At 36.4% G+C, this 26,653-nt stretch overlaps 2 protein-coding genes across 3 annotated transcripts; one reads left to right on the top strand and one right to left on the bottom strand.

The window, feature by feature from the left end:
* Window positions 1–5,119: 5,119 nt before the first annotated feature.
* LOC110381994 (protein nessun dorma) lies at window positions 5,120–13,731 on the bottom strand. Of its 2 annotated transcripts, none has more exons than XM_064040544.1 (10): window positions 13,265–13,731; window positions 12,462–12,642; window positions 11,736–11,949; window positions 11,124–11,353; window positions 10,666–10,826; window positions 9,974–10,184; window positions 9,379–9,551; window positions 8,787–8,894; window positions 7,935–8,104; window positions 5,120–7,519 (listed from the first exon to the last, which is right to left on the bottom strand). In XM_064040544.1, exons 2-10 carry the CDS (start codon window positions 12,640–12,642, stop codon window positions 7,426–7,428), a joined length of 1,542 nt encoding a protein of 513 aa, XP_063896614.1. In that variant the 5' UTR covers window positions 13,265–13,731; the 3' UTR covers window positions 5,120–7,425. The 2 variants fall into 2 exon arrangements, with proteins under 2 accessions (XP_063896614.1, XP_063896616.1); XM_064040546.1 differs by lacking the exon at window positions 13,265–13,731 and adding an exon at window positions 12,950–13,102.
* Window positions 13,732–15,620: 1,889 nt separating this feature from the next.
* Window positions 15,621–24,687, top strand: LOC110375617 (cytochrome P450 4g15). Its single transcript, XM_064040496.1, has 11 exons — window positions 15,621–16,104; window positions 16,714–16,884; window positions 19,484–19,590; window positions 19,819–19,906; window positions 20,321–20,506; window positions 21,300–21,375; window positions 21,574–21,838; window positions 22,318–22,386; window positions 23,302–23,473; window positions 23,929–24,108; window positions 24,502–24,687. The coding sequence occupies exons 2-11, from the start codon at window positions 16,722–16,724 to the stop codon at window positions 24,684–24,686; spliced, it is 1,491 nt and encodes a 496-aa protein (XP_063896566.1). The 5' UTR covers window positions 15,621–16,104; window positions 16,714–16,721; the 3' UTR covers window position 24,687.
* The last annotated feature ends 1,966 nt before the right edge of the window (window positions 24,688–26,653 follow it).

Here is a 26,653-nt window from a genome sequence, read left to right as displayed (position 1 = left end):
CGATGGCGCGATGCGTTTTTCATCTCACGATCTCACTATCTCACTTGCGAGGTTCAAATAGGACACTCTGATGAAATCTGTATGTTTGAACTCATCGAACGACGAGAACGCATCGTGTCATCGTACAATCGCTGTCAATTAGGACGACGTCTTAGATGAAAAACGCATCGCGCCATCGCGCGATCGCTGCCAATTAGGACGACGCCTGAAGCTGCCGCCCCTGACTGCTTCAAGCGGTCCGTGTTTATATAGCCGGTCTTAGGTACCTCCCCACTCGGAGACATTTAATGGTTACTTAAGTCAATCCTTAGTGACGGAATGTCATACAAATCCTTCACTAAAGAATGGCTTAAGTAACCATTAAATGTCTCTGAGTGGGGAGGTTAGACTAAAAGCTGACCCCAATATGTTGGGAAAAGGCTAGGTTGATTTATTATAGAAAATCGGACCATTAATAAATTCAGATTTTTTTGTTACTAACACAGATACAACTATTTAGGTACCTATACCTTACCTATTAATGAAAATTGTTTATTTATAAGCTTTAATAGTATTTACCTATATTATGACACATGTAAGGAATTAACTATCTAATTAGTCATGCTGTGATTGATCAACATATTGGAATATTTTTTTAATATGCATATCTAGTATGACATACTTAAAAAACTTAATTAATTAATTGGTTTTTAATTGATGATTAGTGTAGGCACCGATTAATCGAGTACTAGCCGTTTTCCCGCGGTTTCACCCGCGTCGGGGGGGGGCTAGACTACCTACTTACTGCCCGTAGCAGGATAAAATATAGCCTATGTACCTAACTCACAGATAATGTAGCTTTCTAATCTATACACCTATACATAATTCGGCTTTGTTTGCACTGTTTAGTAGATGGTTTATGTGAAGTTTGCACAAAATCGGTCGAAAGGTTCATTTGTCACATTTTTTGTAACAAAATGGTGGGCTTTATACGTAACGAAGCACGTAACACGGGACACTAGCAATAGTTTACCAGAAACTAGGTATTTTGCAATATGCAGATTTAGGGTTTTAGGAAATGGAACGAACAAGGCACGAATATTGTTAAATTTTATTACCTACGCAACGCAAATATTTGATTGATTCGTACCTAATTGCTTCACGCTGAATTTTAATAACAGTCTATCATAATATTCATAATACTAGGAAACATTTTTTTGTTCGTTTGTGCCGAAAGGCTCCGAAACTATTGAACCGATTTGGACAATTCTTTAGCTAAGCTAGACGCTTTCCGACGTAACATCCTACTATCCTACTGATATAATCTATAAACTAATAGGTATTATAAAAAGTTGTGAGAATATAGGTACATAGGTATGGATGTATGTTTGTTTGTTATTCTTTCACGTAAAAACGGCTGCACCGATTTTGGTTGTTTGGTACGTAGATAAGTGATACCCTGGATTAATACATATGCTACTTTTTATCAACACACCACGCGGGCGAAGTCGCGAGTGGAAGCTAGGAGGCTATATTTTATCCGGGCTGTAGTTTTGACAGGACGCGGGTGAAACCGAGGGGAAACGGCTAGTATTAAATAATCTTGCACAGGTGTTTTGGACAATAAGTAGCTAGTAATGATGATGAGACAAAATTACAAGATTGTTTTTATTAGATAGCAACAAACAAACAAATATAATAAGTGCTTAAATCCAAATTTATGGTTTGTCGCGATGACATCCAATTCAATCATTCAATGACTGTGATTTTTAGGGTTCCGTACCCAAAAGATAAAAGGGAATAAATATTTTAAGGGTTCTCATACAACACACGCCATTTTTTGGTAAAATTTTATAATTGACGATATATCCACGGAACTCTTCGTGCGTTACAAATTGATATGAGTAAGTCAAAAGGAAAAAAACCTGCGTTTCTCTGGTTTAGACTGTACAAAGTCCGTGGTTAGGGGATCCCCGGGGCCCATAAGACCTGTACTTACCCACCCAAAAATATTGGTGATGTTTTTTCGAACACTGCTTGCGGTTTAAGATGAGCTTATAATGGCTTTGGGAAGAGGGAGATAAATTGTACACTTTTCCTTCTCAGCCGATTTCGGCATATAAGTATTATGTACCTACACAATTGCAATTCATAGATATTTATCTAATTTTCAACCAAATATTAATTTTAATATCTCTTTAAAAAACCTGGTAGAGAATGCCTGTGGAATTAAATCCGGCAATGTGCCATTTTTTTGTACATGAAATAGGTACAAATCAAATGATTAATTTATAACATAGGTAGGTAGGTACCTAGATTTATTGAAGACTCCGCGTTTGAAGTCATTTTCAGAGACCTATATATAGAGTCATGATGATAATGCAACTATAAATGCGAAATCTTATATCGAATGAGGACCGCAATGCGTTGCGTTGACGTCATTAATACGAGTTTTATATTAATAACAAAGGCATTATAATAACTGTTAAAAACCACACCTCAACCGGTTTTCGTGTGTGAAAAGCTTTACGGTGGATTTCAATAACTTATCTATCTTTTGATTTGAGTACTAGAAATAGAAAGACATTAACATGTAAAGAGCTAATGAAAAATCTCTCTATAATTACTTCATTAAAGTAGGCACTTAGTTATAGACAAACAATGTTGATATGTTTTTAATATAAAAAAATAGTTTCAAAATAAAAAGAGGCTAAAAATATATGCAAATTATGTACCTACTTAACTACTATACATACATCATTATACCAATCACTGCATCAATGAAATAATTCTTTAATGCAGAGTTTATTGGTTTAAGTAGTACCTAGCTATGTGTTTGTATAAAATCTTATCAATATTGTTTATCTTTAATGTGCCTATACGAATTTAGTAGGTACAGGAAGCAAAACAATAGACAAATTGATTATAATATTATTAAAATCCGCAATTAGAGGACAAAGTCCAAACTTCACGAATGAGGGTTTTTGAAATTTTTTCTGCCACCGGGTGGCGCCACGTATGCGTCTGGTCCAAACAGCTGTCAAATAGTATGGAATTGTAGGTGCCGAACTTATTGTTTATTGAAATTCTGTTATATTGGAAGTGTTATTGATTTTATTATGGACTACGGTCAGAATAAGGTTTCCGAACTAAAAATTGAGCTAAGAGAGAGGGTGCAAAAGTCACTGGTAGTTGAAAAATTTGTTAACACAATATGATTTAGTTTTTTTTATTTACTCAACCTCAATAGTAAAACAATAATGCAGTGCTTTAATTATAAAATAAAAAAACTACTAAAATCGTTCACTATTCATAGTAAAGATAAGCACTTTGACAGTTACCTGGACCTGACGACTCAGTGCGCCACCTGGTGGACGCCATTTTAGAAAACCCTCATTGTTTACGAATTTCAAATCCGATTATTTGACCAAAGTCCAACATTGAATTAGAACACAAAAAATCAAAATACACTTTAGTCACAACAAAGTATACAGGGTTATTGGTAAATCACTAACAACCTTGCAGGACTGTATTACTAACGTCATAAACTACAACTTTTGTTCTATGACTTTTTATAAAACATAATACATTTGCCAAAAACAAACCTACAAGATTTCATTGGTCTATCTAACACATTTCAACTCTATTTTGCTATAGTGATAAAATTTGCACGCCCCTACCATTTCTTCACCAACAAAAGGCCCGATCGAGACCAGTCGAGCGATTAGTCGACCATAGAGTGTGCGGACGAGTCGAGATTATCACACATTACAATAAATTCGTTTGGTGAAGGGTTTGCATTTTTAGAATGAATGCAAGATCTTTGTCTACCCTGCGCGGGCGCATAAAAACGACTGACGTCCGCTCGTAAATAGGTCAAACGCTCCCCCCGCCCGAGCCCCGCTCCCCTCCGCTGTCTTTTGTACTACTGTTTACTGTGCTTCGCATAGACTTCGTAACTTCTAGAGCGTACCTACACTTGAAATATTTTAAGTTTTGTGTGAAAATTTTGATGAACTAAAATCTGAGAATTATTAAAAGTCATAGAACAAAAGTTTTAGTTTATGATATTAGTAATATGGTCCTGAGAGGTTGTTAGTGTTTTACCTATAACCCTGTATAAGTAAAAACAGGCCAAGTGTGAGTCGGAATCGCATGCGAAGGGTTCCATACCATTATTTAGAAAATGAGCAACAAAATCATGTTTGTTGTATGGGTGCCCCCCAAAATATTTATTTTATTCTTGTTTCAGTATTTGTTGTTATAGCGGCAACGAAAATACATCATCTGTAAAAATTTCAACTGTCTAACTATTACGCTTCATGAGATACAGCCTGGTGACAGACAGACGGATGAGACGGGCGGACAGAGGAGCGAAAACAATAGGGTCCCGTTTTACCCTTTGGGTACGGAACCCTAAAAATCAAAACTCACTTGAATAACAACAAAGTATATAAGTAAAAATTATAATAATAGAAATTTTGTAACGTGCTAAAGTCCAATTAGTCACTCAAGGTTGTTCATTTTCAAGAGAGAAAAAACATGGACTTTGTACGGCTATTACTAGTTTATCAATATGTACTCAATGATTGTACTCAAAAAACCTATTTACTTTGGTTTCAGTGTTTTATAGCCAGACTACGAGGTAAGATTGCAACATCATTGAATGACGTTACTCATAAATAAACTGTGTAATATGCATCATCTTTGTTATCTTTTTTTTAACACGCTTTTATCTTTATGTAACTGTCTGTTTCTTAAAACTTGGTAGCTGTATGTAGTTCTGTAGACAATACAATAATATAGGTACTATTGTCGTACTAATGTTTCGAACCTTATGTGTAGTTACTTCTCTTGAAGAAATGTCGCTCTCGTATCGATCTGTTCAGTCACGAAAGGCGTTCTATCACAGACACCACCACATAAATCGTCTGCAATAGACGAAAAGGCCGTTGGACTGTCGAACTGATCTGATGAAGTAGCCGGAAGATATGAACTGGAACTTCATGATGGAACATCGTATTATAGCTGTGTTTGGACTTGTTAGAAAAGTCTTGAAATTTATTTTTACGTGAATTTGTAAAAGCGTGTTTTTCTAATGTTTTTTCGAAAGGTGAAAATTAGAATCCAAAAATAATTGTTAAAAACTATTTATTAAAACATAAAAGGGAATCACTTATTCCAACGAAACATAATATTTTTTAGTAAATAAAGGCACTTACAACATGAGGTACTTAAAGCTGCTCAATCAATAAACATTATTATTATGTAAAATACTTATATTAATTGGGTACCTAATAATTATTGTGTGAAACAGTATTTCACCTACGTCCCGTATCTGTGGACCATCAATCGCATTGGTTAAGTTCGACGACCTCGATGGCGCAATGGTCACCATGCCGGACTGCCGAACCTGAGGTCCCGGGTTCGATTCCCGGTTCGGTCGACATTTGTGTGATGAGCATTTGTTGGCCGTGATCTGGGTGTTACTATATGTATCTATCAATATGTATATATGTAGCTATATGTAGTCTATCAGTTATGTTAGCACCCATAACACAAGTTAATTAATAACTTACCATGGGGCTAACCGACCGTGTGTGAAAATGTGTCCAGGCATTATTATTATTTATTAAGTAGTTTTAGTTAACATACAGGCTGACAAAGTTACGTATTTATAACATTAATTAGTAGCGAATGGCCCTAAACTATTTTACACCTTCTTATATGTATAACATTTACATATATAATCAAAGTGAATAACATGCTTCATTGAATGTCTTTCAAGGCAGTCTCCAAAATTATTCAGTAGATTTATAGGTATAAGTATACAAAATTGAATCGTCATCATAATAATATTAAGCCAAGTTAAAAATATATTCAACAGAGAGCATAAATATTTATAATTCGCTTTTAAGATATGTGTGGTGGGTTGCACCATTTTACTATAACGATAGCTTATTTATTTATTTGTTTCTTGCGTCATTCGTGTTTGAATTAAATGTATTTTCTTTCTTTCTTTCATAGCTCAATCATGTTTAGTCATATCACCGAATTTACCAATGCGTATAGTTATCGGCACGGCTGCGCAGAAGTGATTTATCAGCAAAGATCCAATCCCGAGTGACGGCTATGACGCGATGCCCTGCGGGCCGATCACCGCTTTAGCCCGCCCCCGCGCCTCACTTCATACCACAAAAGGGACCCAATAAATTACTTCTGCGCAGGTGAAGGTCAGAGCCCAAGATTCGTGCCGATAACTATAGCAGTTTCACGGCTGGTTATCGTTATAGTGAAATGGTGAAACTTACGTCAAAATATGTTGTTATAATTTCATATGTTAAGTTATTTATTTTACCAATTAAGGCTGCATCTATATTGCTATTCGTGAGCATGAATGTAAAAATAAACTTTGGTAAAATAAAATCATATTATATTGAGATGAAAAATAGGTACTTAAATATGAAACTTAATAAACACAGAGACTGAATAGAGTATTACATCATTTCAAATGACAAGGCACATACAAATCATTTTCAGTACAATTCGCACCAAATATCTTTTCAATTCTTAAGCCTCCGTTCAGACAGACTGGGTCGGAGAGCATCGGCGCGCATTTTCCTTTTCACACGGACCGGAATCGGCTCCGATCGGCTCCGTTCGGTTGAAAGAGCATGCAATCGGAGCCAAACGTTTGCAAGACCGAGAAAAAGTACACGACCGGAGCCGATCGGCTCCTTTTATTATTTCACACCGAGCGCCTTCGAGTATTTTTAATGACAACAGCAGTGCACATGCAAAAATAAACCTTACTACAACTACTAACTACTCGATTTGCAATGCATTAAGAATTTGCTCTCCTCTCCCGGTCTTTCTGAAAGGACGAAGTTAGCCATTTGACTTATTACGTATTTGTTCCTGTAAGTAAACATTTTTAAGAAGCTTTACTCGTCCCATTGACATATATTCTAACGATAGACAAGAACATCCATACAAATAATTTACCCGCCTATGTTCTATTCTATTCTTGGTTAATGGCAAGTGAATCGTCGATGCCAATGTCAACGATACCCGCATATTTTTTTCTTAAAAATAATAATTAAATCATAGACTTGCAATACACTTGCAGTGTGGTGCATGTTTGTTATTGGATGAAATGAGTGGATAACGATGTTGATGCGCTGATATTTCTTGTAGTGTTTATACAGTAGCGAAATACACACGACGTCATATTATATATATCGAAGACTTGTCCGAAGATGGCTAAAATTGACTTCAAAATAGTAAAAAACAAAATACTATTGCGCATGCGTGTAGCGTCAAACAGCTAACTTCAGAATTGCAAACTTATTTGGCGCCAACTATTAATAAAATATCTCATTATGACTTACAAAATATATAAATAATTACCACTTGTCTGTTGTATTATAAATTGTATGTATTTTTTCATATATTGACGTCCTGTTGGACAACTAAAACTTCATTCTGTAGCTTGCCGGAGCCGATTTTGCAGTTCGCATGCACTAGTAATCCTTCAACGCTGAAATTAGAAACAAAGGAACTAATTAACATTTAGAGATATTATTTATGATTCAAAACTAAGTAGGTATGTAATATGTAAGTTAAAAGTTAATTATATTAAAATAATATTTTTTTTTTAAATCACTACATATTATAAAACAAAGTCGCTTTTTCTATCCCTATGTCCCTTTTTACGCTTAAATCTTTAAAATTACGTAACCGATTTTCATGCAGTTTTTTATCAGATAGAGTGTTTAAAGAGGAAGGCTTATATATATAATAACATCCATTAAATAGTGGGGAAATACTGGTAATCACGCGCGAAGCTGGGGCAGGTCGCTAGTATTACAATAATTATAAGTATTACTCAGACTTTGCATCTCGACATTACTAAACTTCGTGATAAAAGGTCTATAAAAACATGTAATCCTCACCCATTAAGGTTAGCAAGTTTATCGCCTTCTTCAACAGTGGTGTCCATCTCACATCGGATGCACTGCTCCGAACACTTGGCTATGACGGTCTCGTTCAGTTCTACTTGAGAGCCGGCGTACATCTGTATGCCTACTCCACAGTTATTTATTGTGCAGTTTCGCAGTTCCACCTGGGAAAAAACAACGGTAAATATGGTTGGTTATTGATTGGTGGAATTTGATGTTACAAAATAGATACCTTCCTGCATGTGCATATGCATGAAGGTAGTACAATATCTATATATCGGGTGTGTCGTTCATAATCACATTAAATTAAATGCATTAATATACTGGTTAATATATGTCGATTAACACAAAGATAAAAGAAAAATACGTAAAAATAAAAAAAAGATTTTTTCAAACAAAGTAAATGGAATAAAAAAAATGTGCAAAAGTTAGAACACCATATAAAAGTCAGTCATTAAAAACAACTGAAATTCTCCCTTGAAAACTGACAGCTATCAACTGATCAAAACATACGATACTCCTAACTTTATCTCTGCTTTACACTTGATGTTGTAAATTATAAAAACGAAAAATGACTCCTGTGGTTAAACCACTGAATGGATAAGGTTATTTTTTTTACAATTCGCCATAGAATATCATAAAGTATATGCGATATGATTTAATGTGATTGTGAACGACACACCCGATATATTTATTGTCTCGCGGAATTGACACTACATATTTTTATTAACATTAATAAAAAACTCACTCAAAGCTAGGCGGTTTTTAAAATAACTGATTTTAGTAACTATTTTCAGGACGGAAAAAATGCTGGTTAATTAAGATATACAAATAATAAATTTTTACCTGAGCTCCTTTATGAACGACGATACCAGAGTAAAAGTTATCAAACGTGCACTCCTCGATAAGAATCTTTGCTCCAGACATCGCGACTAAACCCTGTGCGAAGTCGCTCTGTAAGGAAAATTAATCTCTGTAAGGAATAATACTCATAGTACTTTTTATGTAAATATGTTTTAGACACAAAATCATTGAGTAAAATTAAGGATAAAATCTTGAATTTTGAATTGATTAGTGCTCATTCTTTCTAGCGCAAGAAGCGTTCTGTGTTCTGCAAGGGGACAATAATAAGGTCGATCATCATCATCAGTTTAGCCCTGTCCTAACTATGTTGGGGTCCAATAAATCAAACTACCGGTGATACAGGTGAGAACCCAGTGTTTAATGTTGAGACTACCTGTCTGTCTAACATAACCCAGTTTTTTCGGATTCCCTGGATGACAGACTTTCTGGCTTCTGACTGCCTATAAAGACTGCCTAAGATGTTCAAATGACAGTCGGGACTTACAGATTATTGTACCTAGTCGTCTGACAGCTTATTATATCATATAGTAGCTTCCCTGGGACATATATATTATATAAAAAGGCAGTATAATACCTGTGAACTGCTAGACTGGTCAGCAATATTACAGCGAGCTATATGCAGAGTTCCTGCTCTCATCACAATGACCGTGTTCACTGTATCACACTGTAACGTCAGCTCCCGGAGTCGGCAGTCGTCAGATAGCATGAGGAGGCAGGAACGCATGTCTGATGCCTGGAGGGTAGCGCCTGAAATGTGGAGCAATTTGTTGTAGTTGGGTAAAATTGTTGAGTTTATGATAAGGCGCTAAGTTAGGGTAGATTTAAGTTTAATGTTCAGAATAATTTGGACGCCCGATTGTGGCAGAGTCTAACATCTTATTGTATCTATATTGTGAGAAATAAATGTTTTAATGTTTATCTTTCGTTACTTTTATAACATTAATTAAATTAGTTTTCAGAGTTTTTCATTAAAGTTACTGCTCTTTTTTACACACTCTTCCGTTTTGTTTCCACTAGAAAGAAATTGCACTAAAATATTGTATGTATGAAAATACGGAATTTTAAAAACACTTTCGACTTTCCTTATGTAAAATTTGAAAACCTACGAATTCACAACCTCTTTTCGTGTAACTCGATCAAAAACCCATCAGTATTGAATATAAACATACCATTAAAACTCGTAATATTAATATTGGACAGCGGCACTTCAGGCAGCTGGTAGCTGCTGCTGCAGACGACCAGCTCCTCAGGCTCAAGCAGCAGAGCATCCTCCGGTGACGTCATCACGCTGAGAGTGTACTCGTTGGTCAGGTGGGAGACCAGGAACTTGGATATCTCGCCGAACTCGAACACTGAGCCGCCCTGCCAGAGGGCTACTACCTGGGAATTCATTTAATACTATTTTATGTCTGTTCCCTATATGCTATCTATCTGTTTTTTGGGTTACTAGAGATAGAGATTTGTCTTGTATGGGGGCTAATGTCGAAATTCTATCTATGGTAAGCTAATAAACAGTAGATAGAATATTAGGATTGGCCGTTAATGGTTTTGAGATAAAAACTATTCACGGATCTGTAACTTCAGATGCCTAGCCTTTTCCCAAATATGTTGGGCTCGGTCGGCTTCCAGTATGATCAGCTGCGGGTTTATGTGGCGCGACCGCCTATCTGACCTCTGCAACCCAGTTACTTCGGTCCATAATGTAATTGATTTTCAGACCGACTCAAAGGAATGAGTGCTTAAAAAAGGTGACAGCGGAGAATATAATGTTAAAAAGAAAACATTAACTGAACTTTATAGTCTATCTCAGGTAAAAATATATAACAGGTAAAATCCTATTCATGAAAAATTGGTAACTTACATTTTTCTTACACTTATTCTTCTGCCACTTGGACCGTTCCTTCGCTAGATACTGTTCTCTGATGAGCGAGTTCTCGTACAGAGTCCACTTGGACATCAGCCCGTCGAGCCGGGCGTTCATCTCCGCGCATAAGGATATGTAGTTTGGAGGTAGGAGGGAGTCTGAAATGAGAAAGGAATTATGTAAGAGATTTGTTTTCGCCAGCGGTTTTACCTGCATCCCGTGATATTAAAAAAAATATATTATTATTCTAATGTTCTATTAAGTGTAGTCTTTTATTCTATTGATTTTATCAATTTAAATAAGTATTTTGCTTTAATATTGATTATGAACCCGAATGCCTCGTTAGTTCTAGTAACTGATCAAACCTACCGTAAGTTACTTGACCTACCTTTCTATTTGCATCTCTGCTATATTTCTTTCCTCTGTGGGCTGAACTAATTAGTAATCACACTTACCATCATCATTAGCCAGGTCCCCCTCACACAGCGAGGAGTCCAGCTGCCGGAGCTTCTCATGGGCATCTATGGCACTGTTCCTCAGCAGCGTGATGGACCGGGCCACACAGTTCGGTATGCTACCGTTGTGCATATCAGACCAGAGTTGCATGCGTTCTTCTATTGTGTTTGGGAGTAGAACTTTGTCGTCTGCATCGTCCCATGGCATCCAGATGTCGTTGTAGTAGAATCTGTAAGGGTAGTTTGGTACTTATGTAATTGATTTTTGACTCTAGCTTTGATAATATTTAGATTGGTTGCATAAGCCAGTAGGAAGATATAACAGTTGCGTTTTGGATTTGAAAACCGAAACTAGCGAAGACGCCAACAAAAATTTTCTTCTGATAATATAAATGCGATGGTGATATTGTTTCTCTTTTAAGCAAATAGCATAGAACAGATTTTTGTAAAAAATTTACACAGTTAACATCATAATAAAACATACAAAGCCTTCTTTTCATGGGCAGAGCACTATCAAATTGGAGGGCACTATCAAAACCTAGTCATTGCGAACACATGATGTAATAATAATTTATCTATACAAATACCCCATTACCAAGTAAAGTAACTTACCTCAACAAATCAATAAACTCAGCCGTTGTAGCAGCATTGATACACTGTTCTCTCTGCTTCATGGTCGGCCACAGTTCAATCAGAGGCACATCTACAATGTTCTCCGGCAGAGACACGGACTCATGTTGCACGCTCAGCACGTCTACGCAGGCGGACAGGTTCTCAAAGTCTACTGAGGTCACTGTGATGTAGGCGATGCAGGGAAATCTCACTTCTGGAAAATATATTAAGCACTTCATGAGATCATATTTTGGTACTATTTTATTTTACTACAATTATACAATTCAAACTCAGTTATGTGTACAAATAATTATAAGAGATTACTAGATACATACATAGATAGTATTTTTATTTTATTTTTATTTATCAATAGTATATGGTATTTGCTCTTATTTTATACCAGAGAGAGAGAGAGCTTATCACCTTTGTAGAAAATATTTGTTAATTAAATTAAGTGTGATAAACAGGTCAAAGGTTATTTCTTGAATCTTTAATGTAGTTATGGGTCTCAATTTCCAGAACAATGATATAGCATACTTTTAACTGACTGACTTCTTATAAAGGAGGTCCTCAAGTTGATTATTTGTATTTTTTTTTTCAATCAAATTAAGGTTATGGAAGTCAAGTTAAAGAATTAAATAATGTAATGTTTAAGCTTTTTCATGCACAAATAATGATATTAAGATGACTTTGCATCAATTTCCAGTATATATTACTTAAACGTACCAAACTTTTTACAGAAATCTTTAGACAATTTCCACAAGGCGTCCCACCCGACAGGCTCCACCAGCAGCTCCGCCTGCATGCTCCACTGTTCCCGAGCCGTGCCACGACCAGAACTGAAGACTCGGAGCAACTCCTGCATGATCTCATTGTCGCTGCGGGAGAATGTGTATACTGATGGCATCTGGAAAACATACAAACATAATGAGAAGTTCCTCCTTTATAGGAACTAATGGGAAGTTGGAAAAAAAGTGAGATAAGCTCATGATGGAAACTGTCTTTTGCTGAGCATTTTCCTTAGTTAGCATATTGGAGTCTGCAATAGCAATAAAAGAGGTTTATTTAAAAAAATGCTTAGATCACCATGGTATTATCATGGTAGTGCAGTAAATTTTTGTAATTACAAACATTTTTGTAAATAGTCAATCGTTATTCCACGTCTGCCGATTTGTTTTGTCTTCTACTAAGTTTTAAAAGTGTAACATACTTACAATTTCAGCTTATAGTTCTTTTAAGTACGACACACTGATCTAAAATGGTCAAGAATTTACAAACAACAATTCGGTTTCTCAATTTTTTTTTCGATCACACAAGTAAACAAAAACTATGCAGATACTTTAGACTATTGTCAGAAAATGTACTGAAATACAATAGTATATATGATATTTCGAACAAACACAGTTTAACTATTAATTACGTTAAATCGGTAAACGCGTTTTCAAAATAACCGGTGAAAATGACTCATTCCTAAATATACGTTTCTAGAAAATGCTCGTAGTTATCAAATTAAATGTATGCATTTTTACCTTTGTTGCTGCTTCTGTTGCGATTTAGAATTTGTTTATTATTTTATTCAAGCGTAAATTATTATTTTAGATTCATAAATTTCGAGCTTTCGACCGCTAAACACCAAAGTTTTGAAAATTTAAACTCGTTTGACTTTGACAGTTTGTTTGTTTGACACAATCACTGACCTCTATATTTACCACTGGACCGGCTGTTCCGTACGTTTGACAACAATTTTTTTGTGCCCATTTGAAGCGCCAATATCGTCTAAGCGAGTGTCCACAGAACTAATTTTGACGTATAATTTCAAATGGCTGTGAGAGAAGTGTTTGTTCATTGGTTCACTGTAAAATAATTTTAGTACCACGGACACTCGCTACATCTAACAGCGCCAAAATGGCGATTATCAAACGGGCACAAAAGCACGTTGACAACAGCCTGTCCAGTGGTAAATATAGAGGTCAGTGGACACAATGGACAATGGTGTCGCGTTTGAATAGATTCCGTTTTACGCATTTTTCTCATAACAATATGGTTAAACCTGCTGCTTTAAAGTCGTTTTTTTTTAATATTTTGGTATTCTATATTGATAATACTATAATAGCTTGGTACGACAAAAAATGCAAAAAGAGTCCGCTAAGCCTCATTTTATAACTGACTGACTAAAAAAAATACTTGCACAACACTTCATAATCTTTCGTAATATTGGCTGCTTGACATCAATTTATTGTATTCCTTGAAAATGTTCCTGAAGTTAGCATCCTATAGTTATAAACGTATTATGCAGGTCTAACGTACATAATGCTACTTCAAGAAATAACATATTCTTGGAAACATATACCTTTTATCAACTAGGCAGGTCTATTTAGGTACCCAGTATCTCTGTATTTCTCATTGTACTCATCTTTAAAATAAGCCACTACAAATTCTTTCCGCAGCCACCGTTTCATCATTCAACAACCAAGAACTCCTTATTTGTCATACTAGAATAGCTAGTAACGTACTCTATTTAAAGGAAAGGGTTTGTTAACGTTTACCTAGAATTTGGGTCGTTAAGATAAGTATCAAAATAAGTCCTGAATACAAAACAGGGATTCTGTGGTATTATTAAGGTTAAAACGTGGACAACATGATAAACGAACTAAGTAGGTATAATGTGTTTAGGTATATCTACGTGACTACGCACGAGATTTTGAGAAATCTTACGTATGTAAATTGCGTAAACACTGGAAAGAAACGACGGGCATTTTTTGTGAGAACAGCCTGAATGAAATCTAGGTAGTAAAAATTGTATGAGCCGAATTTAGATCACGACCATTCTCAATGAACTGACATGAACTAGTAGGTGTGTCAACTTAGGCATTATAATATAAAATATTTACCTAAGACTTTGTGCTCAGGTACAGGCAAAGGTGCGCTGAAGTTTCTTCGCTTTCATTGTGGGTAAATATAGGGAATAGGATACCACCTGGGACCTGGGAGAGATTAGGCGCTGGACCCGAGCGACCAGATGCGACGGTTATTGTTTATGTTGATCTGTTAAGAAAATTATTTACCTAGGTACCCACCTACTACCTGCTGATGGGTACTCAGACTTTAAGACGCCTATCTTCGTGATGCTTTCCTTCCCCAATATTAAATTAAAGTTTTTAAGACTTGTACTTCTTTTAAATTTAAAACTTTTAAAGGGCTTTGGGATTATTAGAATAGGATGTACGACTACACAAGAAGATCCAGAAGGAGCAGAGGTGGGTTTTAGTAATTATTCTAGGTATATCTATCTTCTATATATATCTATGTAAATATATATAAAAATGAAACCCGCTTTCCGTTGACACGACATAACATGAAAGCGGCTTGACCGATTTGGCTGAAAATTAGAGGGGGGGTAACTTAGACCCGGGAGAAGGTTTTAGGATAGGGAGTTTTTGTCACCACCCAGCTATGGGACGTGGGTGAAACCGCCGTCGAAAGTTAGTTATTAAAAGTTAGTTATAGTTAATGAAAGTCAGATATTCCTTCCCATATTTTCTTAAAATACCTACATTGGAGTCTGCTTTCACTCTGCATGATGAAGAGTTTATTTTGATGTGGTCCATCGACCACAATAAACAACATCTAAAACTAGCAGATACAGGAAAACAGCTAGCCATTTACACAGACGCGGAAAACCCCAATTACATTGCAGGACAGAAAATTGACCCAAGGATCTTATGTCCAGTCATTCGTCAGCCATTATGCAACTGACCAGTTATTTAATACATACAATTACATTTTGTTGCATTGTGCATGCCTACACACTTTACGCATACATAGGTACCCAATGAAAATGCAAAAAAAAAAATATCACATAAGTCATAAGTACTTTTTATTCAAGCTAATTGTTAGCAAACGGGCCATAAAGTTAGTTTGACGTAAAGCCTGTATATATAAAAACTTATTTTATGCTTCGTAATGCACTAGTTGGTCAGTGGAATGGTAAATACCATGTCCATAGCCGTGCGTGGAATTCATTTCATATAGTTCACAAAGAGGTTCTATAGTCACCATACTTGCTTTAAGAGTAGAGCAGTGAAAAGGCCTAATACGGAAAGCCTTCCTGATAATAATATTACCTCATTTAATAAAAAAAAATAACAGCTTTTAGAAAGTGTTTCTAAATAACTTTTGGTTAATTTATTTGGCACCAAGTGTTTGGGTCTCACTTAATTTAGTAAATCTCTGTTTTCATGTCGTGAATTTGTTAAATGCTATTTTTTGTGAGGTGGTATAAAAACGGAATTGTGTGTAAAAAATGTTTTAATTCCTGCAAATCGTTCAGAGGAGCATAATTTGTGAAAATTCTTGAAAAAATTTCAAGGTAAATATTTTTTTACTAGTTGTTACACAGGAATTCGTACCCACACTCGGATAAAAAGTAGCGTCATTGTATTTTTTTTAATCAAAGCTATAGGTACGTACCAAATTTAATTTAAATTAGTTCAGTAGCTTTAGCGTGCAAGTGCAACAGACAGGCGGATAGTGTTACTTTCTCATTTATAATACGTCCCATTAATATCCTACTTCCTACTATCCTACTAATATCCTTCTAATATTATAATCCTACTAATATTATAAATGTGAAAGTTTGTGAGAATGTATGGATATATGTAGGTATGTTTGTTACTCTTTTACGCAAAAACGGCTGGACCAATTTGGTTGAAATTTGGTATGTACCTAGATAGGTAATGCTTTGGATTAACACATAGACTACTTTTAATCAACATACGACACGGGCGAAGCCGCGAGCGGAAGCTAGTTTACATATATAAGTCACGTTCATAGTATTTACGACTTAATTCTTGGATTCCTTACCTACTTAAGAAAGGCATTTAGGTACCACATAACTAGGATGTTGCCAATTTTTCTCTCTCGTTCTGTCGATATATTGTCTCTCATATTTTCTACCACCATGTATCACCACTTTCAGCTATCACCATGTGGTTCGAAGCACTGATGGTCATTGCTGCAGCAGTTGCCATTGGCTGGCTGTACTGGAGGTGGACTCACAGACGTATGCTGGAGCTGGCAGCCAAGGTACCGGGACCACCAGCATTACCCATCCTTGGGAATGCCCTCATCTTCATGGTGAATCCTGGAGGTAAGTTTGTGGGGAATCGGAGGTTTAAGGGACGGATCAAAGCCTTTTGTCGCTTAGGGACTAAATTAGTCATTTCGTTGTTTAGGCAATCGGTTGTTTGGGAATTTTGTAATCTGTATTTTTTTCCACAAAATACTAGGTTTGTACCTAGCTTTGCACAGCTTATGCACCAAACATTTCATACGCACTGACTAGACTGATACTTTTATCTACACTAACGTGAGCAGAAAAAAAAATCTCTTTTGGTACCAATTTTGTCCACTAGCTGTGAACAAGCATCCCCATTCACACCTTTCAATTTATTTTCCGCCCCCATCAGTGGCTCTCTGATTGATTCTGTCACTAGGGTTTGTCAGGTGCCCCCTCTGCACATTCCTCTAAGATATACTTATTGTTTAACATAATTAACCTCCCCACTCAGAGACATTTAATGGTTACTTAAGCCATTCCTTAGTGAAGAATTTGTATGACATTCCGTCACTAAGGAGTGACTTAAGTAATCATTAAATGTCTCTGAGTGGGGAGGTAAAACCTTAAAAGAATCTTGTCTGAAAGACAACATTCCTTACTTCAAAAGTCTCTTCAGATGCATACCTAACTATTATGTAGATATTCGCTTGTTACTAAATATGTACATTAATCAGAATCTTAATTAGCATGCAATTCATAATTACGTCTTGATTTTATTGCACCATAAAATTGTGAATAGGATTAACTGACAGTAAAACTGTTGTTTACGTAGTAATACACAAAGGGATATAATATATTAACAATACGAAACAGAGGATAATAAATTAAATTTTCATAAACAAATAACTGGCCACTGGCCGTTTACCAACAAGTTCAAGTAAAAACTGTTTACAATAATTTTCACGTTAATTTTGGACGGATAAATGGAAACGAAAGTTAGGTTCATATTCTAATTGGATTGGGTTGGACTGAGTTTTTTCTTTTAAGCGTAGGTAATGCAGCCACATATAGCTGAGCTCTGTGTCTCTGTCGCAAGGAGTCTGCTAGCTAGCCCACAATTATTAGGCTACGCAGTAAACCCGAAACAGTTAATAGCAAACTTCATATTAATCTACTCCAGACTACCGATGGACAAAAGCAAATCATATAAGAACTCCTGACTGTCTACGGAATACCAAAAACACCTATACCGGAAAATTCTTTACAATAGTTATTAAATAGTTAATATTAGTAATTAAACCAGATACTATAATTAACGGTAGTTCGCTCGGAACAAACATGTTCATTAGATATATGTCGCAAGAGAATAACTCTATTTATTTACGTCATTATTAGTTTGATTCCAAAGGCGAGATTCCACCGATGTACGGTGCTATGACGCACACAAAATATTACTTCTGGGCTACTCGGTCTAGCAAATTGTTTACAAAAAAATTGTTAGCAAAGTGCAACTTTTGTTTGCAAACAAATGCCTGCTATAGACTCGCGTCGACCGACACGTAGGTACCCTTTTCTTTGGAACCTTGCCATAAGCAATGCCTAACAGATTGAAAAAGTAACGCATCTACAATTCGTCCAAGTCATCTGATGGTAAAAGCTCCAGCCTCTCAAGTACGAGGCGGTTACCATTCCAGGCCTGGCAAGTACTTACCGAAGTAACTTTTCAAAAGTTATATGAAATTCTTCATGGTAACCTGATTGACAGTTAAGGAGATCTTAGTTGAGAAAACTTGGACATAATTAGGACCTTGAGCAAGCGTGAACATCATTCCTTCTCTGTGTGAAAAGAGGTTGATGATTAAAGGGCCGATAACATATCTAAATAGCCTGCATACTAGTTTAACCCACGGCTCGTGGGGTCCGAATGCCCATATCCTATTTAAAGATCTATCTAGGCGGCTGGTTGATACTTCTCGTGATCTAACTTGCCTTTTTACCTAGGACAAAGGATTAGCTTGGCGATAAAACGAAGCAATGCTACCAGCCTCTTGGGCACGCTTCCAATCGACAGTAGGTAACTGGTTTAATGTGTAGGTATAGGTCAGTTCTAATAGAAATGCAACGACCCGAGATGAACCGGACAGTTAACATGCAAATAAGTTAGACCACTCCAGTTGCGCAAACGTTGGGGTCGTGCTAGAGATTGAAGATTAATCATGTTTATTAACATTTGATCTCTATCATCTTCGTATTATAACACTTAAGAAACACTTCCAAGCTCAAAACGTTGTAGGGCCCATTTTCACCGATAGCTTGAACATCTGTTCTCGTAACACTGTTTACTTTGAAAAATAGTAAAAGTAAAATGAGGTTCGAATGTAATCGGTGAACTGGGCCCGAAATTTTCAAGATAACATAATCACGCAAGTGGATGATATATTTTCATGCGATGTGATCTTAGCCATGTTTGTTATGGGGTTTTACCATTACTTCATAGTCCGCAGAAGTGAGGACATATATTAAGAATATCTTGAATAATCTCCATGTCTAATGCCACATGGTACCTACCTACTTATACATTACCTAATACCAATGCGCCGAGTTCTATACAAAAGGTTTCAAATGCGTCACCACTGCAGGCGTAAGATACTCATTAGATCCCTAAAAATATTTATTCTCCTATTTTCAGAGATCCTGAATAAAATCGAAGCACTGTGTCAAACTTACGGAGACTACTTCAAGTTCTGGTTGGGGCCAGATCTCAACATCTGTGTTAAGAATCCAACGGATATCAGGGTGAGTAGCTCAAACGAATCTTTTTTTTAATAGTTCCATGGCACCTGCTCCCCGCAACGGGATAAAAAGTAGCTCATGTTTTCTCTCTGGACTAGGGATTCCTCCAATTTAAATCGCTCCTACAGTTTTGTCGTGAAAGCGCGACAGACGAATACACAGACAGTTACTTTATGAATGAAGTAAGGATTTTCAGTAAGAAATAAAACAAAAAAAACTGTTTATTTTCAGACACTGCTAGCGAGCAATAAGGTGAACCAGAAGGGGCCACTGTACGAGCTCCTTGTACCATTTATTGGCTATGGTATTCTAACGGGAGGTGAGTACTTTTTTTTCCCAACTACGTCGTTTGATTGGTGAGTTGAGGTGAGTTCTATCTCTTCTCCAGTCTAAAAGAAGTCTTGCAATTCAATTTTAAATCCCCACACACACTCAAACTTATTTTTTCAAAAGTGACTTAAAATAAATCACTTTTTGAACGTCAAAAAAACAAAAGACCCCAAAACCCCCACCCTTCACTACACATTAAACTCTTGACTGACAAATTGAAGAAAAATCGGATGGAGCACTTGCACTGCAAAAATCAAGTACTCACCATAAACCTTATATTAAACAAGAACCAATGAAACTGGCTAAAAGCAACAATACCATAAAACCATCTGATCCTTATTTGGTCCTTAAAAACAAGAATCACCCATAATATGTTACTATAGAGATTTTCAATAACTTCCAGGTCCTACATGGCGCAACCAACGGAAGACAGCAAAACCTTCTTACAACAAGAAGTCAGTGGAACACTTCACGCCTATATTTAATGAGGAGGCTGAGCAGCTCGCGAGGTTCCTCAGCCATAAAGACCCGAATGTGTCTTTCGATGTTTTCAAAGACGTCGTCAAGTGTACCACGCAGAGTGTTAACCGTAAGTCTCAGAAACATTTTTTTCTTTGTATAGAGCCTACCTCAATCTGTCAAATTTTTTCAATAGATTTTCAACCTTATCACAATAATGTAAGGTTAATGTTCGATTGGTAAAATTTGACAGATTCGGCTAGGTTTTTTTTTATTTTTATTTATTAATTACTGAATAGATTTGAAAATTCTACCACTGTTGGGAGGGTATTGTATTCCTTGGTGACATAGGATATATTATATTTTATCCGGGTAAGGCATGTACTACCCATGGGACGCAACTGAAATCGCGGAAAACATCTATTGTTCATAAAAGAGTAAAGATTATACACCTAGGTACTTTATTAGTATTAACATATTTATTTGACAAGCAATTCATTAGGTACCTATTAAAAGGAATGAGTAATTGATCGCCAGCAGTGATAATTTATGGTATATCTGCACTATTAACTGGTATTTATACTCCATAATCCAGGTTTTATAGATCAGGAATTGCCTTTTAATGGCATTACTCATTCGGCAATCATAATAGACCTTAGCATATAATGTATGTATATCATAAAACGAAAAAGTTTAGTTGTGTATGTTTGGACATGCTACTATATGGAACTGCTGGTGCGATTTGAAAAATTCTTTCAGTGTTAGATAGACAATAATTTATCGAAGGTTTTTTTATAATGTTGCACTTAGTAGTTTCTAAAGGACGCGGGTGGATTTTTTGGACCTAAGGGCTTAACATTTTCGAAAATCCAAAATGTAAATAAGTAAGGCTACTATTTTATTTGGTGATCTTTTCGTTTCAGAGACGCTCATGGGATTGTCAAAAGAAGATTCACAAAATCTGCACAGAATGGAAGAAATGGTTGCCAGAACACGAGAGTAAGTTAACTGACCTTTTATGGCCAAGTACACCACCAATCAGTGTCTACTGGGAAATCCAGCACTTCGAGCTGTGTTTTTGCAATCAATATTGAACCTTACACTTTAGAGACAAAGTTGAAAATTGAGTAGAGAAAGACAGATTGTAGGTTGATGTTCTGCCGTATTAAATCTATTATCTTTCTCCTTATCCCACAGCATGTACCAGCTAATCTTCGAAAGGATGACAAAATGGTGGCTGCAAATACCCTTCATCTACTGGCTGGTGGGGAAGAAGAAGAAGCAACTATACTTCCAGAAGCTGGTCGATGCTTTCTCCAGCGATATCGTGAGAAGAAGAAGAAAGGCCTTACAGGTTTCTACCCCTGATGAAGAATGTATGGGCGTTGCGGATCGATATATACTGCATGGGGATTTGAGTGAAAATGAAATTAAGAGGGATACATTTACTTTGTTTACTACGGTGAGGAATTTATGAATTATGTTTTTAGAAAATATAAAACATACTTATGGGGCTAATGGCTAAGTAGCAGCCGCACGTGTCCTGCGGAGATGATGTTATCTAACCCTTAATGTGGTCGGTCCGTGGATGGGTGACCATCTTGTCTAACGAGTTCCTTTGTGTTTCTAAAGCCACATTACAATTTTTTGGGCCCAGTTGCCATTTAAATATCTTCGCCATTGGTTAGGGTACCAGAAGCCAAAAAGTTTGGCAACCAGCACCGTCTTGCCAGGGTTATTGAGTTGAGAGGTTTGATAGACAATTGCTTTATGTCAAACACTGATACTCAGCTGTTCGGTCAGACTGGAAGCCCACCCTAACTTAGTTTGAGGGAAAGGCTACTAAGGCTTATTAAGACTAGGCAAATGACGAGATGAATAATTGAAAACGACTTTACCTATACGAAAATTAAAAGCAGTCAATGTATTCTTACTTTTCAGAGTCAAGAGGCAGCTGCAAAAATCGCATCAGGAGTTCTGATGTTCCTCGCTCATTTACCAGATTGGCAGGTACAAACATACATATTGTCTATACATCTAAACGAATGTTATGAGAAAGTTTCTAACTTCGACTTGCTGTTTCCCATACTCTCACCCGCGTCCCTTTGAAACTCTTCCTGCAGCCAGATAAAATACCAGGTGACGTTAAAGTGACGTAACTTCCCGACTATGTTTCAAATCGGTTCAGTGGGGTATATATAAATTAATATGAATAGAGGTATAGATTACACTATAGTATCTGATCTACCAAGCCAAAGGAAGGTGATTAAAAATAAACAATAATAACGCGGAAACTTGTGATTTTCCGGTTAACTAAACAATTTGTCATACCTGTCATTATTAAAATTATATCTAATGATACGCAATTAATGTAAAACTACTCTTGTCTTGAATAATTAATGTTATTCATAGAGTAAGCACCGCGTTAATATTTAATTTGATCAAAGTCATTTGCATTATTGTCAGGTATAAGGTAAAGTAATTATAAAGTTAATTGAACTAATACGCAACTACGCACACAAAATTTTGTCCGAATAAAGAAATTACAAGTACGACTACTTTAGATCCATTTTTACCAACTGTTTATCTACGTAGTCAACGGTAAACATTTGGGTCTTATTTTTCTAAAATGACCTTTTCGCAAAGCCACAAGACTCGAGTCTTTTAACCGACCGACTACCTACTTAAACTACCGTCGATGAAATTGGTCCCTAATCTTGAGAACAGACATTATTAACTTGTGATTTTCAATGGTTTATTAAACTACATAATTGATAAAGTACTTATAATATAATTGAATGGAATTTGTTAGGTATTTGTTGTAGGATACCTATACCTACAAGTTTTTGCTATATTGTACTTAATTGGTAAACTCTTGTTAACTTCCCATGATTGCGGACCTAAAGATCAATTCCTCAATTTCAGGAAAAGGTGTACAACGAAATGATCGAAGTGGTAGGACCGACTGGCCCGGTGACCAGCGAGCAGTTGAAACTGCTGCATAACTTAGACATGGTATTTAAGGAGACCTTGAGGTACTTCCCCATCGCGGCGCTGATACAGAGGACCGTGGAGGAAGAGATTACTATTAATGAAGGTATGGAGTCTCTGCAAGGAGTAAAAACCACTATTTTTTTAAATAATTTAAAAACTTTACTTGCATTTACAATATAGACCATTCCCATTAACGAGTTTGAACACTACCTACTTGTAAACTACTAAGTATTTACCTTCATCGTATTAACTGAAAGACACCTATTGCTGGACAAAGGCCTCCCCAAGGTCCACTACTTTGCTCTATTTTCAGAAATCCGCATCCACTGCTGCCCGAACCAACCTTGCCTAGGTCTTCCGTCCATCTAGTGTCTTGTGTACATCTAGTTATTTCCCTTGTAGATACTTATTTGAGGATTTATTTATTGATCGTTGCGGGCTTCTACTTAAGGCAGAAAACCTTAGCTTCATCCTTTACAGTCCAAGACTTGAAATACCCACGACTCCTTCATATAATAATTCAACTTACTCCACCATCATTACTATCTCCACTTCCAGGTAAAATAACCCTTCCAGAGGGTACCTCCCTAGTAATACCACTGCACCACCTGCATCGAGACCCTCGCCACTGGGAGCAGCCGCACCGGGTGATGCCGGAGAGGTTCCTGCCTGAGAACGTGAAAAAACGAGACCCTAACGCCTTTGTGCCGTTCAGTTTGGGCCCTATGGACTGTTTAGGTGATTATTTCCATAAATTAGAATATTCGTTTTCAGTTATTTTAGCTTTTATATGTGTAGTTCTATACTTTCTCGTTTATTTATTTGGTTTCTGTTCCATATTGTCCTCGTCGCGATTCATGTCCGATACACCCGGATCTAGTCCTTTGCCATTACCTAACCTAATTGCAAGCAAAAATAAATCGTTCTACAATTTTCAAGACTTGAATCGTGGCATGGACTATACATTATGTATATTTTGGTCGTTTAGGTTCTTTTATTAAAAGCAGACAATTTATTTCTTCAAAAGTGTCATGGAGTATTTTATGAGCGAAAAAATTATACATTCCCGACACTTGTTATTTCTTCCACTCATTTTATAAAAATTCTAAACAACCAATTTCTACTTTCCAGGTCGAGTATACGCCACAGCCTTAATAAAGACAATAATAGTGTGGGTCCTTCGCTACACCCGCTTAGAACCAGCCGGCAGCTTAGATAATATCAAACTGCACGTCGCGATCTCCGTCTCCTGCGCAGACGGGTACAACGTCAGAGCTAGGCCCAGGAAGAATGGCAGAATAAATGGTTTTACTTGAGCACTTGTTGGTTTTATTAATAAGCGAGACCTTTTCGTCGTCCTTTCGGACGTCCTCCAACAAGGTGGAAGACGCTAGATGCAGGTCGCCTCCAACGGGTATCTGTGGAGATCAAAGGGGGAGGCATATGTTCAGCAGTGGACGTCCTATGGCTGAGATGATGATGATGAGACCTAAACATATAAAAAATAATAAAATAAAAATACACAGATAAGTTGGCAACGTACGGAAATTGAGTACAGTACGTAATATTGTTGTTTTATTTAATCTTCCAAGGAACTGACCTAATGGAACCCTTGAATATTTTCTTTAAGTACACTCATAATTGTACACAGATTTTATAAGATTCCGTTAAAAATATTGGACAGAAAAAAAGGTACAACGGCTATGTAGACGCCATTTGTAATGTATTTGTTAGAAAAAAATATTCTGAAATATTGTCATCGCGGTCTGCGGCGACTATATTTTAACGCCTTTTGCTAGCAGCTTTGATAAAAACAGTTTTAGTATCTAAACGCTACAGCGTTACCTAAACAAAACAGGTAAATTGTCATTGAATAAGTATGAATTCACTTATTATCAGAAGCGTAAATAAGTAAGTAGGTCTATACATAATTATCTAGGTTAAGTCAATTAAAGTTCGCTGTGTTTGGAAAGTTTCAAAAAATTCTCAAAGTGATTTTGGCCCGACCCTTTGACCGCCCTACGTGAATCAGCGTAGCAGTGCTACGCCGTAGCAAATTACCAAACCAAAGTATTTTTGCTCGCCTGCCACTGCCGAAGAGCATAGACGTTTTTAGTGACCAATTTAAAAAAGACCGGCCAAGTACTAGTTGGATTCGCACACGAAGGGTTCCGTACCATCCAAACTAATATTCTACATATATATTAATCGATATCGAGCAAAAATGAGCAAAAAATCACGCTTGTTGTATGGGGGCCCCCCAAAATATTTATTTTATTCTAGTTTTCGGTATTTGTAGTTATAGCGTCAACAGAAATACGTAATCCGTGAAAATTTCAACTCTCTGACTATAACAGTTCATGAGATACAGCCTGGTGACAGACGGACGGACATAGGAGCGAAAAAATAGGGTCCCGTTACCCTTTGGGTACGGAATAAGAGGAGTATATAAAAGAGTACATAAGGGGAGTACATAAGAGGAATATACATATAAGAAAGTATATAAGAGAGTACATAAGAGGAGCATATGAGAGAGTACAAAAGATGAGTACCTACATAAGATGACTAAGAAAACGATAGGGTCCCGGTTTACCCGTTGGGTACGGAACCCTAAAAAACAATTATCTGGAGTAGGATATTGAGATTGAAGAAAAAAAAACAGTGAGCCAAGCAAGTGAAACAAGAATCATTATCCCAATTCACATTCTTTTTGTACGAAACTCATTTTCGTGGCGATTTCGTAAGCAAGACCGGGTTATTCAATATTTTGAAAAATAAAAATATTTTGCAAAATAAAAATCTTTCATAATCATAAGATAAACCACTCGAATATCCACGTGATGTGCAATGAAGTAACCAAATTACGCAAACTGGTGCAGTTTGTCAATAAAAAAATCAATTTAGTGCACAGATATAATAAAAAGGCCTTACGTTAATATTTTAATGCAGTAACAACTTTTTGTAAGCTTGTAAGTAGCTATTCGTAATCAAAGCACGTTTGAAATGGACCATTATAACTTTCGACAAAAAGTACTTCAGTTTCCTCAACAGATGACATTAAAAGATTAAGGGGAAAATGTACCAAAAGGATTTATTTTTAACACAAAGTGCGTAGTGTTTCAAGGTTTAGTGCTAAATCCGTCACACGTTATACATTCGAAATGAGGAAAAATTACTGTACCTACTTATGTATTTTTTGCGGGTGGAAAATCACCAAATTGCGTTAGTACTAAATTACCTGATTTCGCAAGAGTTAGATTGATCCTGGATATCCACTCTTCTT

Source organism: Helicoverpa armigera, chromosome 22, assembly GCF_030705265.1.
Source record: "Helicoverpa armigera isolate CAAS_96S chromosome 22, ASM3070526v1, whole genome shotgun sequence".
NCBI classification, from domain to species: Eukaryota; Metazoa; Arthropoda; class Insecta; order Lepidoptera; family Noctuidae; genus Helicoverpa; species Helicoverpa armigera.
This window is presented reverse-complemented; position numbering and strand designations above follow the sequence as displayed.

What these genes read in the sequence shown, in the direction of transcription:
- LOC110381994 (XM_064040544.1), bottom strand. Translation starts at nt 12,642, where the DNA reads ATGCCATCAGTATACACATTCTCCCGCAGCGACAATGAGATCATGCAG. An exon ending in GAGTTTATTGATTTGTTGAG is followed by an intron (nt 11,354 to 11,735) that starts GTAAGTTACTTT and finishes CTACCCTTACAG; the next exon opens with ATTCTACTACAACGACATCT. An exon ending in ACCAGTCTAGCAGTTCACAG is followed by an intron (nt 8,895 to 9,378) that starts GTATTATACTGC and finishes TTTTCCTTACAG; the next exon opens with AGCGACTTCGCACAGGGTTT.
- LOC110375617 (XM_064040496.1), top strand. Translation starts at nt 16,722, where the DNA reads ATGTGGTTCGAAGCACTGATGGTCATTGCTGCAGCAGTTGCCATTGGC. An exon ending in AGAATCCAACGGATATCAGG is followed by an intron (nt 19,591 to 19,818) that starts GTGAGTAGCTCA and finishes GTTTATTTTCAG; the next exon opens with ACACTGCTAGCGAGCAATAA. An exon ending in CATTTACTTTGTTTACTACG is followed by an intron (nt 21,839 to 22,317) that starts GTGAGGAATTTA and finishes CTTACTTTTCAG; the next exon opens with AGTCAAGAGGCAGCTGCAAA.